This window comes from Trachurus trachurus (assembly GCF_905171665.1).
Source record: "Trachurus trachurus genome assembly, chromosome: 17".
NCBI lineage: Eukaryota > Metazoa > Chordata > Actinopteri > Carangiformes > Carangidae > Trachurus > Trachurus trachurus.
Genome location: NC_139900.1, coordinates 9,687,246 through 9,708,023, shown reverse-complemented (window position 1 = coordinate 9,708,023; position 20,778 = coordinate 9,687,246). Strand labels below are relative to the sequence as shown.

General features: G+C 43.1%; 1 protein-coding gene across 1 annotated transcript in view; it reads right to left on the bottom strand.

Annotated features, from left to right (window-relative positions):
* Nucleotides 1-281: 281 nt before the first annotated feature.
* Nucleotides 282-20,778, bottom strand: part of kirrel1b (kirre like nephrin family adhesion molecule 1b) — a gene marked incomplete at its 3' end in the record, with an annotated part of 88,033 nt that continues 67,536 nt past the window's right edge. The window contains exons 8-15 of the mRNA XM_083990960.1: nucleotides 19,714-19,841; nucleotides 19,086-19,212; nucleotides 16,657-16,757; nucleotides 12,064-12,280; nucleotides 9,124-9,231; nucleotides 6,908-7,035; nucleotides 4,410-4,520; nucleotides 282-974 (exon numbers count right to left, since the gene is read on the bottom strand). Of these exons, the coding sequence (XP_083847086.1) occupies nucleotides 282-974; nucleotides 4,410-4,520; nucleotides 6,908-7,035; nucleotides 9,124-9,231; nucleotides 12,064-12,280; nucleotides 16,657-16,757; nucleotides 19,086-19,212; nucleotides 19,714-19,841 (1,613 nt within the window). The remainder of the gene's footprint in view (nucleotides 975-4,409; nucleotides 4,521-6,907; nucleotides 7,036-9,123; nucleotides 9,232-12,063; nucleotides 12,281-16,656; nucleotides 16,758-19,085; nucleotides 19,213-19,713; nucleotides 19,842-20,778) is intronic.

The following is a 20,778-nucleotide window of genomic DNA, read 5'->3' as shown; positions in this document are numbered from 1 at the left end:
TCGCTTTGCATGTGTCGTATCATGTACATGTATTGCTGCTAACTAGTAAGTACTGTATGTGTATATGCTGCGTTGTTGTTGTCGTCGTTGTCGTTTTACTGGTTCAGAAAAATCAACCAGGTACCATGCACTGGTCGCGATGGACAGGGAGACGGGTTCGTCAATGTTCATGTGTAGAAAGGTAGGACGTCGTGTGTGTGTAGTAAGTACTGTACTGCTGCTGCTGCACAAAAAAAAGCGAGCCAAAGAAGTGTGTGTGTCTGTCTGTCTGTCTGTGCGTCTCACACATGAGTCTGCATCCGCTGTGTGTGTCTGTGGGAATAGTCAGAGGGCGGAGACGAGTACGAGAAGCGAGTGGAGCTTCCGTACTTCCCCAATCCCGTTTCAGGACTTTGTTGTCCCGGACCAGGACCAGGACCAGGACCGGGACCAGGACCGGGACCGGGACCAGGACCAGGACCGGGACCAGGACCAGGACCGGGCCCTTGTCCAGTTGGATACATCTCATAGGCCGGCCCCTCCTCGATGGGCGGAGCGAACCCCATGCGGTAGCTGGGATACTGGGAGGGGGAGGGGTATCCGTAGTTGTCGTAGGCCAGCTGCGTGTTGCCGTCCAGCAGTCCGCAGTCCCCGGGGTAATCTCCCGGCGACTGGAGCGCCGGGTTGGGAGGAGCTTGCTGGCTCTGCGGCGGCGGCCGGGTGAAGGTGTTGAACTGGGCGTAGGTGGAGTGGGACATCCTGGAGGGGGGGCGGGGGTCGTAGCAGCCCGTCCTCGAGCCGGGAACGCCGCCGGGGGGAACGGCGCCGGCCGGGGCGGCCGAGGGTCCGCCGGGGGAGGAGGTGGCGCCGGCCGGTCCGCCGCCGCCGCCGGGGTTCGGAGAGCGAAACTCTCCCTGGTAGAGGATGGCACGGGACTGGGGGCGCGCCTCCTCATGGGTGGTGGCGCGGACGTTGTAGTAGCCGTTGGTCGGATCCTGTGATCAGAGAAGACGATTAGATTCTCAGTCTGTTTATTGTTCTCAATAGCTGGGTTTCCATCCAAATGTATCGAATTTAAGAGCGGATTTTGTGAAAATGCGCAAAAAGCAAATGCAAATTTATGACCGTTTCCATTCATTAGTGTTTTGCGATTAGGAGGAGTGCGCCGTGAGATTACGTCATGAGAGAGCGTGAATGTATCCAACAGTTGACACTCAGCTGACACTCAACACCATGGACAATTTACGTACTTTCCGGACTATAGACGCACCTGTATAAGCCGCACCAGCTAAATTTGATAAAGAAAATACTGTAGCCTACATATCCACCACTTTATTTTCCCATGATCCATTGCGTCACACCACAACGGAAGTGGGTTTTAGTAGCATTCTAGCGAGCGTCTAACTGGTAGCGTTAGCCACCGGTGTAGGTACCAAATGTGGGGGCTCCGGGCTGCCAAAACCGTTGTGACTAATTCTGATGTTTGTTAAGTCTATAAAACAAATTATTGAACAAACATTACTATTTCTGTGTGCACGTTTTTGTAATTAGTCATGGTTATCGTAGTTGTTAGCTTTGCTGCTACTGACAGCTAACAGCAGCAGAAAACTAACATCAGGACATCAGCTGTTAAAACCCTCCCGTTGTCGGACACAACATTAAACTACTCCAGTTAGCTCAGTCATGTTGTAACTAGGATATCCGCTGGAAAAAATAGCTAACAGTTAGCCCAGCTCTAAAATGTTTGTTCAACAATTCGTTTTATAGACTTCATAAACATCAGAGTAGTCGCAACGGTGATATAGTGACGTGAAAATGTGACATAAAGCTAAAAACTCGTCCGTATTGTTCTCATTAAAATTACGTGATGATTATAAATAAAGTCATCACGGCAAATAACGTTACATATACGGTGTTACGGCGTGTGATTGTGTCGTCTTAACCGTCATGAACAAAAGATTACGGGTTACGGAGTGCGTTTGTGTTGTGGTGCAGAGACGAGAGCTGGGACACCGGGGCGTCGTTCTCCATTTGTTTGAACGTCGCTGAGTGAAGTCCAGCAGCACTTCACCAACAAACTCTGGCTCAGTTCACATAATCTGTTTCCATAACAAAAAGTCGCATTTTCATTTAATCGATACGCTGACAAATCCACCCCCCAAAGCGTAAAAACTTTTATGCGCATTTACTGCCTTTTTTCGAATTTCTGGCGTTTCCATTCAAGTATTTATTCGCAATTTTTGAAAATGCGAATAAAAAAAGGTGGACGGAAACGCAACTAATGTAAGAAGCAGAAACATCTAGTCAGTGCTTTGGCTCACTTAGCAATCCTGTAACATTAGGAGGAGGTCAATCATAAAGAAAGACTGGGATATTATTTATAATCCACCTTTTTCCGAACGTCAAAAATGTGTGCCAGTTTTGCTCTTCTGGTGGAATTTTATGTTTAGGTTTCCATGGTTTCAGTAGTCGCGGAAAATATGGATTTTTTTTTTTTTCAATGAAAATCTGTAAAACACATGGATCATCACACCAGCTTTTAACAATGGATATCACACAAATTGACAAATTGACATCCGTGTTAAAAGCCAGCGTTAATAGATATATGCATTTACGGCAACTATGACAACGACTGAAAACCATGGAAACGTAAACGTAAAATTCCACCGGAAATTTGCACCATAGATGACATTCGGAAACTTGTGGATAAGATCATTTATATGTAGTTTTTCAACAGCACATCCAACAAGAAAAAGAAATAAAAACAATTAAAATATTAAAATTAACTTTGTTAAAGGTTCCATATTTTTCACTTCCCGTGTTGGTCCATAAGAAGATATATTAGTGGTTTAAAGACACAAAAACCACCTCAGTGTAGTTTTACATCCCTCTGGAGCTCTAGCAACAACAGGTCGATGTCAGCCAATCAGAAGAGAGGAGGCTCTGAAGCTTTCATCTGATTGGCTGACTGCTCTCTGAGTGATTAAATAGAAAATACAGCAGATAAGGTAAAAAAAAAAACAAAGTTACAGAAATCCTGACGGCTCATTCAACGGCTCAGTTTCTGAATACAAGCTGTGTGTATCTCACTGTGGGCTGAGGCTTGATACTTTCACAGTACTCAGAACCTTGAGCTGCTTTATCATAAAAAAACCTCATCAAAATACAATATGGGATCTTTAAAGATATTCTCTCTGATAAAAATAAATGAAGTAGGTTTTAGAAAAAGCACACACTTTCTCAGCCAGTTTAATTTCTTATGATAAAGTGAGTTTTTATATTGTCTTCTTTTACCTAATACTACTCACTGCTCATATCTTATGTACTGTATGCTGCCACACTTGCAGACTGACGCACGGTGATGTGGGTGTAGCTGGTGGTGTGTTCATGCTATGTCCAAAAATTTAGCGGTGTATGACTGATGCAGTGCAGAGTGTGTGTATGATCACAAGATGCAATGATACCACTTCACTCCACCAGGATAAACATGATTTACCTTTTTGCTCCCTTGTATTCATTGTGTTTCTAAGAGCTAAACTGAAAGGGATAGTTCAACATTTTGGCAAATTGGCTCATTGCCATAATCCCTATAGTCCCATAGTCATAGCAGTAGGTTCGTTACCTTAATTTGTCGGTGCAAGCTATCTTTAGAACGGCGGAGCAGAGCCGCAAGCTGCTCAGAGCTACGCTACGGATGCTAATGGGATTTCTTGGTTTCCCTTATCAAACTCATCAAATACACAATCCAACAACTCCACAACGCTCTGGTGGACAAGTTGCGACCTGCACATTCACCATGCTATGAGATAATAACACAACGTTACCAGACAGAGTTGTTTTAGAGGGAAATGCAGAGACTGCTTGCTGAACAGGTTTTTTTGCATGAATTTCCCTCTAAAACAACTCTGTCTGGTAACGTTGTGTTATTATCTCATACCACCAGAGTGTTTTGGAGTTGTTGGATTGTGTATTTGATGAGTTTGATGAGGGAAACCAAGAAATCCCATTAGCCTCCGTAGCGTAGCTCTGAGCAGCTCCCGGCTCTGCTCCGCCGTTCTAAAAAATAGCTTGCACCGACAATTAAAGGTAACGAACCTACTCCTAAAACTATAGGGATTATGGCAATGGGCCAATTTGCCAAAATGTTGAACTATCCCTTTAAAGGACACGAGATTCTCCGCTAATATCTGTTTTCCAGGAACTTCAGAGGCACTGATTTTGATAAACTTGTGCTATGTATGAAAACGAAGCTTTTACCTGCAGTGAAAAAGGCCAAACCTGAGGAGAAGGTGCAGTTGGTCGTCAGCACTTAATGATGGATATATGAGCACAAAGTCCATGACATGCGACATGCAGCATAAAATCTTTACGATGACTCCCAATGTCAAAATGCCGACACATCTCTGCGAGCGCCCGGCCACCGGTCTCACCTTGAGCTCGTACTCCTCGCGCGTGTCGCTCTCGCTCCGGACGTCCTGCTTCAGGTCCATGTCGTCTTTGAACGGCTGAGTGGAGGGAGAGAGGGAAACAGAGGGCAGAAACTAAACCATCAAACAACGAAACACACACACGGAAAGAGGGAGGGTAAGAAAGGAAAGAAGGAGGAAGAGAGGGAGGGGAGAGGAAAACAGAGTTTCAGGTTTTTCATCCCAAGAGAGTGGAAGAAGAGAAACGCTTCGTTTTTGGAAAGAGAATGAAAATGAAAAAAAAAAAAAAAACTGCACCAAAGAGGCCTCGCTGATTTGACTCTCCAGGACTTCCAGGGTTTCTAAAAGAAAGGTGACGTTAGAGTGTGTGTGTGTGTGTGTGTGTGTGTGTGTGTGCAGGTGTTTGTATTAAGCCCGTGATATACTTGCTGTAAACTACGCGTACGCGAGCTGCCGCGCGTATCCTGCGTCGCGTCACCTCGCGTCGATATGTGCGTTCGGTCGCAGGATACGCATCAAACGGACGCAGGATACGCGCGGCAGCTCGCGTACGCGTACTTAACAGCAAGTATATCGAGGCCCTTAATGTCCCTCATTTATCAAATATGTGATTTTCAGTTGAGTGTGTATGTGTGTTTACTAGAGTTATTGTGTTTGTACTTAAAGGAGAAGTGCTGTTTTTTACAACCTCGACCTTATTTCTGGCATAAAATACGTTTACTCACCCCTATAACTTTGGTGTCATTAGGATCCTTCCTACTGTATAGCTCAACATCTATCTTCCCCCACTCCTCACTTCTTCTTTTTTTCTTCTCACAGTCCTTCACCTCCCCCTTTTCATTTCACTACGGTGTAGCACACCCCTCCCTGACCTACAGAAGTATAACTATCGGAAGCTACGTTCCAGGGAGGGCAGGTGACAGTCACTAAAGTATATAAACAAAAAATGCATTAAGCTCTGGATATGGTTTCCACCCTTGTGGTGGTAATCCACTCAGACAATGTATCCATATGGTGGGAGTGATTGGGGCCTCTGAATAACGCATCATCTGCCGCGAAATTCATTCTGTTATCGTCATCTGAGGCCTGTACAGTAGAAATCTGACAGATATTCCGGCCATGTTGCACAAAACTAGCAGCAGCACATTCCAGGTAAACAAGCCGACCGTCGCAGAGTGAATGAGCCGTGCTGCATCATCCAGTTCAGAGGTTAGTAGGTCAACCTGCAGACCCCAGATGATGATAACAGGCAACTCCAGACTTACTGGGGAATAGCACTAGTGAAATTAACGATTTTCGCGGCAGATAATGCATTATAATGCGCAATTTCGGTTCCCCCTGATCACTCCCACTATACAGATATACGCGGCTCTCGACTGGATCTAAATATCGTTGGACTCCTAATGACACCAGACTTATCTGGGTGAGTAATCGACCGTATTTTATGTAAGGGATAATGCCCGACAAGGTGCTCATTATCAGAAATTAATGGACGACGAGGTGTGAACCATCCGATGCAAAGTACAGGACGGTTGCTTCCGCGAAGTCCATTAATCACTGATAATCGGACACCTCGAAGGGCATTATCCCGCTTATACCATGGTCACTCACGAAATAAATAAATAAATATTAAATAAATTACTAATACTTTAATGTTGTTTTTTACCCTTAAAATCATAAGCGGCTGAGCGGACCTAACATCTCTTGTCGGCGATAAAAAAAGAAAAGAGACAGCGTGCAGCCACAGTGACTCCGCCACAGCCAGATGGTCGATCAGTGGAGGGAGTGTTACGTGACACTAAGTATTATTTCAGAGAGCCAGTGCACTTCTTACCGCTTGTGTGTTTACAGACTCCAGTGTCGTGATGCGCTGAAGAAAACTTGTCATGGTCCGAGTCTCCGTTGCCATGGTTACCAACAAGCGTTTGAGCCAGCGCAGTAATATTTAGAATCGTAATCAGGCAATTTGACCGGAACATCTTTATGGGTGTCCATTATCATATATTTGTTTTTATACTTTATTGCAGGATTGCACAAGTCGTTAGTTCATGTTCAATTAGGCTACACATCTTTTTAGCCATTGGAGCATTCCTACAAAATGTATGCAATTTGTAGTGAAAAACATCAAGAAATTTTAAAAAGTTCATGGTAAAAGAAAAGAGAGAGAAAAAAAAATATATATTATCACTTTTTAGTGGACACCCTGCAGCCAATCAGAATCGAGTATTCACCCAGACCATGGTATTAGCCAGAAATAAGGTCCAGGTTGTAAAAAAACGACATTTCTCCTTTAATGTGTGTTTGCAGGCGGCTTTGTGCATGTACTCTCAAGTGTGTGTGTGTGTGTGTGTGTGTGTGTGTGTGTGTGTGTGTGTGTGTGTGTGTGTGTGTGCCACCACTGCCATGTCGCCCTGTGTGCCAGTGTATCTGTACATTTAAGGCCATTGACCCATACGCCTCCTCTCCGCGGCCCCCAGTGACTCAGATGAGTATCTACTCACAGAGTACATGGCCTTGACCATCCGGGTTGCCGTGGAGACGTTGGTCGCCTCCTCCTCCAGGCTGTGGGTCTCTTTGTTGACGGTTTCTACCTTGATGTCTGGCTTTCCCAGGGTGACACCGCGGCGACCTGGAAACAGGAAAACACAACCTGCCGTTACGTTCTGGGTCAACATCAACACACATTTTTTGGTTTATTTAACAGTGTGGCTATAAAAACAAAGCGACATAAACAAAGAGTAAAAACACTTAATTCTGTTTAATGCTGTTTTTGTTTGGCTTGTCTGGGCCATTATTTGCCCTGCTTGTCTTTTGATAATGGTGCATTGAGCAATTTGGTATGCTGGCAGACACAAAAGGCAGAGAGAGGTGATGGTTTGAATTTTGAGGACGTGAGTATCCACCACCGTGAAGTGAGAAAACTGCATGTTCCTCTGGCATTGATTTTTTTTTTCTCTCTCTCTTAGGGGGCTGTTGTGAGGAAAATGGAGAAGAAGATGAAGAGTTTGAAACTGATATTTCTGCCAGTAAATGTGATGATTGCTGTTGATTTTTTTTCCACATGATTTTGTCTGAGAATGAGGCAAATGGCCTTATCATGAAATTTTACACTGATTTCAGAGCCGATTTTATGATTTTCAAATTTCTGACTTCAGCAACTGTGAGTGGTGATTTAAAAAAGAAAACGCTATAATTTTTTATAAAAACTAGAAATCTTTTTTGCAAGATGCTACAGCATTACCCAAAACTCTTATAAAATACACTCATGTATATTAAATATGCACTCCCTACTGTTTGAATATGTGTTTTTTACCGTTTTATCTTTAATTTTGTGTTGTAGTTGCACAAAACATCTAATCTCAGACACAAAGCTTGTTACCGCGCACTTCATTGTGATATATGTCTCTTTGCGAACGGTTGTTATTGTTTTTACGGTAACACTTCATAATAAGTACACACTATTAAGCATTAGTTAAGCATTATTCATCATTTATAACACATGAATACTCATTAATATGTAGTTTATAAACACAGTTAAAAATGTTTTACTCATCATTGATAAGCACTAACTGTATTTATAAACTACATACTGAGAATTTATGTGTTATAAATTAAGAATTCAGTATTTATTAATGCTTAACTAATGCTTAATATAAAGTGTTACCATTTTTACTGCTGCTTTTGCACCATAAAGTAGCATCAATCATTTTAAAACTCACAAATGCAATCTTAAGATACTTATGTGACACTTCCAACAGGTCTGAGGTGAGTGTGCAAGAGTTAATATGTACATTATTATTATAGTTTGGTTGCTCAGTTTTGTGCATCATAGTAAAAGTTCAGCATATTTCTGTGTTAAACAGAGCGCTGCTGAGTTTAATTCCTGCACTGTGCCTCCTCCTAACAGTCATTATTTGTAATGGAGCATCTCTCTTCCACGACCGCAAAAAACCCTCAAAAGTAAAGATTGAAATCTGCGCAGTCTTGAGCTGCATCATACACAACAAATGAGCGACTGCTTTATCTGGAGCCACGGCGATGTTTGTTTGAGTTTCTATTTTCAAACAATATCTTTTCTGTAGTGGTGTTATCAGCTCTGTACCAGAAAATATACTCTTATCCCCAGAAAATCCCTCTGGGGAATGTGCCAGTCACCTTCATTGTCTTTCCCAACTCTTTATTTGCTGCGGAGCACAGCACAAAAAATTACACAACTTGAAGACACCACATAACTCTGTATATTTGAACGAGTGTGGTTTTGCGTTCATAAATACTAATTGCATCGCCCTGGGCTGTGGAAATAACATATAGGAGGTTATCATTTAAATACCATTCACCTTTAAATGCTCTTGTTTTCTGCTCCGTTATTTATGTATTTTATCTAGTGCACGAGCAGCAACGTAAAAAAAAACAACCAGTTTATTTAAGGCATAATCACACAAGTCCATATCATCTGAATGAAAACGGAAATGTACAGTAGGCGTTTAAAGGCAGTTTGTCTTATAGTATGAATATTCATTAATCTCATTTGAATAAAATGCTATACGGCTGGCATATGTTCCTTTCTTCGTGGAACGGCAGGATGACAGATAGGGAGAGTGGATGAAAGAAAGACTGATAGACACATACAGTAAGTGTATGTGTGTGTGTGTGCGAGCACCTACACACACACATATACACACACAGACACATTAAAGAAACCACTGTGCGCACTCACTGCCTTTGCGTTGGCGGTAGAGGAAGAAGGCGAGTGCCAGCAGGAACATCAGCAGCAGAATGGAGGAGCCCACCGTACCACCGGCGATAATTCCCACTGGAACAATATCTGAAACAAACACGAGCAGAGAGAGAGAGGGTCGGGGTTGAGGGACAGCTGCTGCCTCATTGTTACAGAAAACGCCGCATTGGATGTGTTGTGTCATTTAAGCACAAATCCTGTTGTGTCCCTAATATTGAATCTCTGAGGGCTGGTTATGTTGATAAAGCGTGCGAGTCTGACAAGGGATAAAAACACTGTTAGTACACATAAAGACAAATCCAGCCTCGCTCTCTCTCTCTGTCTCTCTTTTTTTTTTTTTTTTACTCCTCTCTCTCGAAGATTTTCTGAAGCCTGCGAAATCTGACAGCTGAAAGAATAAGAGTCAGATAAGACTGACAGAGCATGAAGAAATCATTTTCTCAATGTAATGTGACATACCCAGCTCTCGAAATAAAAATGTGTAACAATCCAGAATGGACTAACAACACTATTATCTATTCTCTGTCCTCCAGCTGATGCCACCGCTTAATAATCTTGCTCAGGGGCACTTCAGTTCGTAACAGGGAGGGGGAGAGAGAGAAAGAGGAAGAGCAGTGTCTCATCCAAGGACTTTAAAGGCGCCCCGTGGAGTTCTCACTGTAAACAAACACAGTTTTACTCACACTCAGTGCTTCACAATAAAAATGTGCTTTATGTGTCCTTAAAGTTATCCTTGTTTTATTTATTTATTTATTTTATTTGTACTCTTTTCCAGCATTTTGCTTGCACATACACTAGCTCTCGTCTCAACACATCTCCATGCTGCTGGTGCATCTAACCCTAACAAAAAGTGTTGCATATATTACATAACTTGGTAACCCTTTCATTTATAGGTCGCTAATTATGTGATAATGTCAAGAAATAGCCAAGAAATAACAGTCAATTTCATAGTAATGTCATGTTTTTTAATAAAGACAAAAGATTACAGTACACACGCTTTTTTTGGGACGACCAGAATTTTTCTCCACCAAGTCCTTGCATGAGCGTTATTTCTGGGCTATTTCTACGCAATCAATTCTTGGCTATATTTATCGACATTACTGTGAAATTGGCCGTTATTTCTAGGCTATTTCAGGACATTATCACGTGATGATGCAATTACTTGTTATTTATGGCTATTTTTTGACATTATCACATACAGTAAGATGCCTGTAAATTAAAGGGTTACCCATAAGTTATAACTTTTCTATATTCTTTATACTGGCAGGTTTCTTCCACTCTACTATCACTACCACACTGCTACTTTGAGTTTTATTGATCTTTTTTTTTTAAATGGGATATACTGTACATATTATTGGACATCCACATGTACTGTAAATATGTTTGAGATTATATCCAGTAGCTAAATTCAATCTCCAGTCCCAGTGGCAGGTTGGTGTCAGTTACAACATAGAAGAAACAAAGGAGATTAAAGTAAACAAAGCAATATTGATGAAATTGATGATCACACACTAGTATTTTTCCACAGGGACAATGATGTTAATGAGATATTAAAGAGGAATATATGCAAGATTTTTACCTTAATCAAACAGCTTCGGAGTAATTGTGATGGTTAAATTACTTGTTACAGGGAGAATGGAGGCCGACAAATCAACCAATAGAGAGGTAGATGAGGTTATATATCATATGCAATGTTACAATGTTTATATCTGTGTAGTGGTATCTGTCATAAACAAGAGATTACAGGTTACGGGGCGCGTTTGTGTGGCGGTGCCACAGAGACGAGAGCTGGGACACCGGGTCGGAGGCTCTGATCTTACAAGGTTGGTTTTCAGCCAATAGCGCAACACAAAGTAACACACATTTCACAAGCAAGGACCACGCAACAACAATGTGCCATTAGATGATTTAATGGGATTAAATGATGAGCATGAATGAATGATTGTATATATGAGTGGTAAAGGTGAGGGAGGGTTAATGTCATCGCGTCTCGTCTGGGAGGATGAACCGGAGACCGGCGGAGGGAGGCTCAGAGTGGGGGTTCTGTCTCGGCGTTGTCCCGTTGGAGGAGATCTGAAAGGGAATGCGTTGGTTAAGAAGAGAGGGATGGAGGAAGGGAGGGAAGGATGGATGGATGGAGGGATGAGAGTGAGGATGATCCGGGAGGCGCTTAGAGGGTGGGTAAGTTAACTCATTAACTTCCATGTTGAAGGCAGCAAGCCTCCATTCTCCCTCGTAACATGTTAAGCCATTTATTAAACCATCACAAATACTCCAAACCTGTTTAATTGAGGTAAAAATGTAGCATAGTTAAAGGGACATTGTGTAAGTTCTCCTGTTATCTATTCACGAAAATCGATTATTTTGTTTTTCATTAATCAGTAATCCCCCCCAACAACAAACTGAAGTGTTCCGGTAAGCTCTGAATTTGCCGTTCGGTGCTGGCTGCCATGTGGTGTCTCCATGTTTTTACGTTCAGTGGCAGCGTGACGGTAGGAAACCACGGAAACTCAGCGGAGACACCGGAGCGCAGTGAGGACTGTGAGGACTGCATTCACGTGCAGTCGGGCAGACGGCCGTCGGTAACAAACCAGATGTCATTTGTCGAGTATTGTTTTGCCTCGTGCTGACGGACCACTTGTTTACATAGAGGCTTGTTTATGCCGTTAAGTGCAGCAGCTGTCGTCCGTCTGCCGTCTTACCGATTTCACGTGAATGCAGCATGAAAAATACGACTGAGTTGCTTGCAATCTCCAACCGCACCGCTAGATGGGAGTAAATCCTACACAATATACAGTACCTTTAAGATAAATATCCTGTTTAGTGCAGCGTGCTACAGTGTTTTAGTGGTTGGACATTGTTTGGACACACACTGCCTGGTGTTAATCATTTCTAATGGTTGTGTGTTTCCCCCCGTACCCGTCTCCTCCAGGGTGATGATCATGGTGCCGGGGCCGAAGGAGTTCCAGGCGGTGCAGTTGTACGGCGAGTGGAAGTCGGACTCCATGACGTTGTTGATGGTGAGCGTGGAGAGGACGGCTCCGCCCTGCGACGGCGGTTTGCTCTGCTCCACGGTGTAGCGCTCCATCAGGGTGCCCTTCTCCTTCTCCCACACGTTCTCCTTCCACGCCCACACCTGGGACACACACACACACACACACACATCGCACAAGGTTTTTGTTCAGCTTCAAATCCTTGAGCAACACATAGAGAGAGGAGGGGGAGGGAGGGCTATTGACGCCTTCAATGACATCTTCAGAGCACAGAAAACAAGCCGGCTTCTACAATACGTTATGTTCGATTGGAAAAGCAGGAGTAATTCAATTTATAAGATGAACTTCAGAGCAAAGACTTGGCACATCTGTCCACTACAACATCTGTGGTAAACACAGCGAGACGTCTTTCTGTATAAGTGTGACGAAGACGCAATCTCCAATATGTTTAATTTAGCTATTTGGATTTTTATCTAAACTCTGGTCTTTACTGCTGCAGCCGCCCCAATTTCCCCTGAGGGATCAATAATGCTAATTTCACTTTATCTTATCTTAAATAGTACTAACCACAACACCGCACACACACACACACACACACACACACACACACACACACACACACACACACACACACACACACACACACACACACACACACACACACACACACACACACACACACACACACACACACACACACACACACACACACAGCCACAAGTAAACATTCAGCCAACAGATGGGCTGATGTTAAGAAAGGTTAAGAGAGACTGAAGCGAGTCTGGACAGGAAATATATTTTAAGCAAAAACAAATTATATTCTCACACCTTGTCGACTATTTTTTTTTTTTTTTTAGTTTTTTTCTCTCCTGGTGCAATATAGGTCCTAATTAAAATGTTTGCAGAAACTTCTCAGGCTGAGGAGGAAATGACAAATGAACCAAGACAGACACACATGCACACACACATGCACTAAGTGCAGCACGTGATAAAAGCGATAAAAACTCAAGCAGGTTTTTCTACTTAAAATCTGCTGAGGTAGAAATTTGAAGATATTAAATATGGAGAATGATGATATCAAATATACATAGACCCATATGTTGGGCTAATGTACCTTTTAACCTGCTTTGAAAGAAAAGAGAAGAACAGAAGAAAGAAAGAATGAATGAAAAAGAAGGAAAAAGGGTGAATGTGATCAGGACTCAATGAGGAAGACATTTTTTCTTTTTTTTTTAAAGGAAAAAGCCTAAAATCTTCTGCTTCTTTTTCTTTTTTTCTCCCTCTGACAATCTTGCATAATGCGTCTTTTTATTCCTCTTACACCCCCCACCCCTCCTTCTTCCCTTTCTTTATCGCTCTTTCTCACAATAATTTTCTTGCACCACCACTGTCTGTCTTTTGGTTTCTGCTTCTCAATCTCTCGTTGCCTCTTTCCACACACACATACACACACACACACACACACTCCATATTTTATAAGTCCTTGTGTCTCTGCATTAAGCCGAGACTATAATGTCGCACCACATTATACGCTCTGAGCTCTCTGCCAGTGCAGCAGGGGGCTGAAGCTTCCTAAAAGCTCTGATTTCTGTCATGTTGGCGCTGCACAATTGGATAATTGACGCTGAAAGGTACAGATTTTTACTCTCCCTCCATCTCATGCCTCTCTCATTTCAATCTATTTCACCCCCACGCTCTCTCTCTCTCCGTCGCTCGTTCTAGCCTTCATACTCAAATGTCATTACTGAATTTATTTCCATTTTTCGGGGCCTCTTCGTGTGATTTGTGAGCCTTCTGGTATCTTCCTCCTTTTTTTTTTTTTTTTTTAAAGGTTTATACCGCACACTCCATAGGCTACTGCTCATTTTGGTAACCTATATAACGCGCCGCAGACACTTTATATTAAACTGCGGTTTGATCAAGCATTGCACTCAGCGACTTTAGCGAAAGGAATGAAAAAAGAAAGAGAAAAAAAAAACACAGAGAAGAGTTCTGCAGTTGTGGCACATTCAGGAGGATATTCCATTACAATTTGCTGCTCAGGCAATCTGTGTGAAAGATTTCTTTTATAGACAAGATGGTCACCACTTTGAAAGGGATCAGTGGATTGGAAAGGTTTTAGCTGGTAGGTCCAATTCACACTAAAAATCAATACGGTCTGGGTGCGACACTGACTCTTTCACGGCGGCTATGAGTCTGTAACTTTTAATATCGGCGGTCTTAAAGCCTCCATATGTCACATTTGATGCGGTTGAACCGTCTTTCCGTTTATTCTAATGGCAAATTAACATTTTATTTTGCAGAAAAGCCTCAGAGTCTTCGCTGTCTGGCTCAGAGAAGCACCTTTAACCCATTACGCAGCACAGTGGAGGGGCTGTTAGTGACTGATGCAACATCAAAATCATTCACAGACACATCTCTCCGACCTCCGGACCAGTTGGACCGACGGGCGGCGGCTCGCTGACGGGTCACAACACGATAACCGGGGCAGGAGAGCCGGTCTAATCTGCTCTCACCTCCTGTTAACTGAGATATCTGCACATGACACTCGCCTCTGGACGGTCCCCTCCCTCTCTCAGCCGATTAGATGCTAGCATGCCTAAATTAGTCGTCTTGGAAACGCAGCCTCTGGGAGGGCACATCATAATTATCTAACGTGACTTCACTCCAAACTTAGTGCGAACAAGTCCACATGAATCTACCCTCCATATGTAAGCCTGAGCCCTGGGACTATTTGATGGTTTAGGCTTCATCCACATTATTATAACATCTGTATTCTTTGCAGTTGCACTGTGCAGGACTTTGGCAAACTCTGTTTTAAATGTGCTTTATAAATAAACTGTATTTGAAGTGGCAGTCACTCATATGTTTTAAGGGGTAATAATCAAACAGGTCGGACACACACTGCTACAGAGCGGCAGTGAAGGACAGTGAAATGATTGTCTCCAGTGGCAGAGCGATCATCTAGCAGTGATTCCCAGAGAAGGATGAACCCCGGGGGGGGGGAAACAACATTAAATTATGTTCTGAGATATATAGAAAATCTCCAGCTACAAGAGGCTATATCTGCTCTCCTCTGGCACCTGAACGCCACATGCTGCACAACTGCGGGAAAAAACCCCACAACTGTGGTAAATTAGCAGAAGAGTCGACATGGATCACTGGAAAAGCGACGCAGACGAGTCCACGCCATCACACTGTCTTCACACGTGCGGCGGCCGTGGATTCATCGCGGTGGCCAGTGTGGAGAAATACTTTCAAATGATTGCGTCCCGAGGCCGTTCCAGCTGTCTGGGGAGGGGGGGGGGGAAAGGGGGGCGTCTGAGATCTTACAACACTGAGAGGCTGAGATCCACTGTTGTCTCAGATCTGAGCTGTGGTGTGCAGCGGCTTATGGGAGCAGAGGAGAATAAAAGACATGTGGACAAATGGAAAACTCTCACATGTGGCTCAGATGATGCAGTATATTTCATATATGAAAATACGATTTAAAAGTGCTGCTCACTCTAGGTTATACAGGGTTCCCACTCTTTTCTTGAAATCATTTTCCAGGACATTTCAAGCTGCTACAGTCTGACAGACATATCAATACATCCCACGTCCCATTCATGCTTTGGAGAATTGTTGTTTTTGACAGCTGTTCCTTATTTTGTACATATTGTTTCTACGTGTATGTTTATTCCTCTCTCACCCCCAGCAGTCTGATTTAAAGATGTGCAGTCTATGGCTCTAACTTCTTCTATGAAATAATCTCTTAACATGCTTAGAAATTATGATAAATTTATCATAGCACAACGTTTTAGTTTTAGTTTTTAAGCCACGCCCACTGCAGCTCCTCTATCTGTCACTCACGCAGAGAAAACCCTCATGCTGATTGATGGTCCAATACTGGAAACACTCATCAACTCAAAGTCTCTAGTTTTCTTATAGACACTTTAAAAGAAACGTAAAAGAAACGTAAAAGAAATCCTTAGTGGGGTCTGAAAAAGTCAAATCGAGCTCTGGTAGCTGATGTCACAGTGTGATTTTCCAGGGCAGCTCAAGCTTTTCCAGGAAATTTGACATTTTTTTCTAATTTTCCATGTGTTTTCCATGACTGTAAAATTAGTCAACCATTTTCCAGGTTTTCCTGTTCTACAAACAGCTCTAAAACACTTTAATAAACACAATCTTGTATCTAATCTGCTTCGCTCTCCGTAGATGCATGACCACTCTTTCGTTTCGGCAGCAGCTGTTTTCTGATGAGTCACACACCTTCCCACCACGGAGGAGGAACGCATCACTCCCATGCACCCGTGACACAGCTGGGGAACAACGCTACTTGTTACCCATCATCACTTGGTGAGTAACACGGCGGTGGCGGCGGCGGCCCAAGAAAGAGAGAGAGAAAGTAGAAAATCATTTTGTTTTCTCAGGGTGGACGAGGAGTTGTTGTGATCACGATTCCGCTTGAGGCAAATGCAATCTGAAAAGGTCGAGCACCTCTGCAGCAAATTACAACTTCCAAGGGTGGACTTACAATCTTATCAGGTGGGGGTGTGCTGGCGATGTAACACTTGATCTCGCCTCTCTCCCCTCTGACAGCGTATTGGACTGGATCACTGGAGATGATGGGGGGACCTGGGCGGGCGAGATAGGAAGGAGCAGAGAGAGAGGCAGAGGGAGGATTACTGCAACAAACCAAGACGTTTCATTTAGAACGGTTTTTAAAAGATACAAATCATTATGAAATGACTGTGCTGCTGCAGTTCGCTGTAAACACAAGACCTCCAGAGAGACGACAGAAGAGGATTTTTATATGAACTATTATTTCATAATGCGATGAACCGGGGGGGCGATCATTAAAACATTTGCTCCGTTTCTTGGCACAATCGACGGCTTTATGGGGGACATGATGGGCACAGTTTCTGCTCGTAAAATGTGGGTCCAAATGGGGCGAAGTGGAGGGAGCTTGATGCTGGGACAACGAGTTTGATGACGTGTTAGTTCACTGGTTTAAACTGTGCGCTATGAACGTGAAGAGTCAGGGGGAACATTTGAAAGTTGGGGATTTGTTGGGATTCCTGTCTTTGTGGATTTCAAGCCGATGTTTTTAAAACATCACTTCAGGTTTTTTCAGTCCCTGTGTTTGTTTGGGAGCTCTGCTAACGAACTGCAAATTGACAGATTGGGCTTTTAGGCCGTAGGCTCTGTTGTAGCTGATGTGCATCTCTTAAAACATTCAGCTGCATGGAGGTTGGGTCTGGAGATAGGGGGACAGCAGTGATTGGTCTTTTGTGTTATACATATCCATCAATTACCTTTGGAGGTGGTAATTAGACCCTGGTTACAATAATAAACAACAGCAGACTGATGGAGAAGTCGCAGTTTGGTTGGGTTTAGGAAAAGATCGCTGTCTGGGTTTAAATCAATTAGTACTTTGTTAAAGTTAGAGTAGTGGTTGAGGCCCCCAATGGGCCCTGAGCAGAATAAAATGAGTCATTTATTCCCATAACACCATGGATAAGTGACACAAAGGCAGAATATGTGACTGTTGCTCAAACACTCTGTAATAAAACATCTAAACCGGGTCCATGGTCTAATTTGTGCTCGTTAAGGGGTCCTTGATGTGGAAATGAGCCTTGTTGTCATGGTTACAATAACAACCACAGTTATAGTATATTATAGTGGTGGTGGTTAAAAGAAACAACAATGACCATTCAGAAATAATGTCAAAGCTCTGTGTGTTGTGTTGTTGTGTTCACTCATCAAATACACAATCCAACAACTCCACAACGCTCTGGTGGACAAGTTGTGACTTGCACATTCACCACGCTATGAGATAATAATGTAACATTACAAGACAGAGTTGTTTTCGAGACTGCTTGCCGAAAAACTGTCCCTGAAGGCAACGCGCATCAGTGATTTTTACCTGTAAAACAACTCTGTCTGGTAACGTTGTGTTATTATCTCATAGCGTGGTGAATGTGCAGGTCACAACTTGTCCACCAGAGCGTTTTGGAGTTGTTGGATTGTGTATTTGATGAGTTTGATGAGGGAAACCAAGAAATCCCATTAGCCTCCGTAGCGTAGCTCTGAGCAGCTCGTTCTAAAAACAGCTTGCACCGACAGATAAAGGTAACGAACCTATGCCTAAAACTATAGGGATTATGGCAATGGGCCAATTTGCCAAAATGTTGAACTATCCCTTTAACATAACTACAGCAGAGACAACTGGCGAGCTCATTTTCACAGGACAGTGTCCAGCGTTGCCACATGTATTGCATTTGCCTGTATCATGTCGTAGTGGGAATAACAACAGTTGAAATCAGACGTTGAACAATAAACAGTAAACTGAGTCTGAATCTCCAAATTGGAGAAGCCAAAAAACAACAGGCTCCATTAAAACCAAAGACTTTAGTTTTTAAATAACTGAGTTACTGTGTGATTACAGAAGGAGTGTGCAGCGGTCAGTAAAGGTCACCCGGCTCTCAGCACTTCCATATTTTGCAAGGACGCGGCGATGGATGTGGCTGTCCTCCTCTCTGGTTTCGAGCGGGCGCTTTGTCAGAGGGAGGAAATTTAAGGAGTATTTGAACTTGCTTTTCGTCATTGTGTTCTTGGTGAATCTGTTTTGATTTATTAAGCAATTGTTGGTGTCTCTGGGAGAAGGTTTTGGCATTGAAATATTGGCTGTGGGCCTGTCTGGGGCTGAAAGAATTAGCTCTCGGGGTGGGGTCGGGTTTGTGCTGAAAATGAATCAAGTCGAGTCGACGTTATTTTCAGTCGTTAGTTTCTGTGCATTCAGTGGCTTCGGCTGCCGGAGAGGTGCAGACACATGCATTATTACAGATTCTAGATCAAACAAACACATCATGGAGGCCTTTGTGGTTTTAATATTCATCTTCCGAGCAGATCAACTCTGCACATTTATAATATTTGCTAATATCAGCAGAGTAGGTTACTGACCGTTGACAGTGAGCGTGACCTCGGTCTCTCCCACTCCGATCCGGGGTACGATGGCCTTGCAGACGTACTGGCCTGCATCGGCCTGGCTCACTGACTTCAGATGCAGCTGGTTGTTGTTGCTGAGCACCTGGACACACATAAATAAGCAGGTAAGGGTGCATAAGGAGCAGGAGAGCAGATTTGTGAGGTGCAGAGCGGAGACAGACAGAAGGGAAGAGATGTTAAAAAGAGGGAGGGAGGGAGATCTATATTTAATTCATAAAACATGTTGATTTACTCAGCAGGCTCCATTAGTTTTTTTTTTTTTTTCCTGGAGCCTTTCTTAACTTGTTAGGCATGAATTAAAGATTTAAGATATGAAGACGGAGTCTCACTACTAACCGTCTGCTTTACAACTGAGCAAACATTTATGAGGTCTGGGTCTTAGACATTAATATGGGCTGGGAGTGGGGGTTTTCTAGAGGATTTGGTTGTAGTTCCAGCAGGGATGGGCTTCACCCTGCTGTCTGCTGCTCTGACTTTCTCCCCTTACCTGTTTACACACAGAAAATATTTGACATTTACTCAAATATAAACTATCACACCTTTCCCTCGGCTGTGTGGGGAAGGTGTGACGGTCTGCTCTTACCATGCTGGAGCCCTTTTTGGTCCAGGTGAGGGTGAGGGGAGGGTTTCCAGACCACTTGCAGTTAAGGGTGACATCAGAGTCCACGTCCACTGTGACTGGTCTGGGCTCCACCACCAGTATTGGGCCAACTACAGGACAGGAAGACCATTAAAACCCCTGTGCACAGACAAATGCTAAAAACTATAGATGATCCCTTAGTGGCTATAAAATTGTATTTTCATAGCTAACTAAAACCTCAAACACTTACATTAGATTTTAAAGGGATAGTAGCATTTTCTTAAAGTGGGGTTGTATGATCTACAAATAGCCCCTAAGTACTTTAATTGCAGTAGAAGACTCTCTGCACTCCTCCCGTTAGCAACGCCAGCCCATAATAGCCCTGCCCAGAGATTTACAACATACAGTGTTGTGAATGGACCCAAAGAAACGGCCTATTTTCACGGCCTAAAAGAGGTTTTACGTGAAAAAAAATACACAGTTCCATTGTTCGTTATAATATAATTTTTTCCAGCCCTTCAAAGTGCAGGAAAAACACAGTTTTTATTTGGACCTAACCAACTTACGTATCCCTCCGCCCAGGGTTAGCGCCCGCCGATCAGCAGTTGGTTAAGTTGGCTAACGGGAGGAGTGCAGAGAGTCTGCTACTGCAATTAAAGTACTTAGGGGCTATTTGTAGATCATACAACCCCACTTTAAAAAAAATGCTACTATCCCTTTAAGTAGAAACATTAATGACACAGAGAACATAATATAATACAACACACTCTTTTAGTGGGGTAGATGTGTAAAACAATTGTACATTTTATGACTAAATCATGGACAGAATTCTACATATCCCAAAGTTTTATATCGGAAAAAGCGGTATTGAGACGTCATGACCTCAGCATTGTATTTTTCCACTTTTTTCCCCCCAATCACTCTCCCTTGTATATCTATGTAAATCTTTACCAAAATGTAGTTTTTTATTCCACTAAAGAACCTTTTTTTTTTCTCCTGTGTGCCATAGTTGACGAATCCCTGATAAAACTGGTGCTCGATCTGAAATTATGTTTCACGGCCACAGGA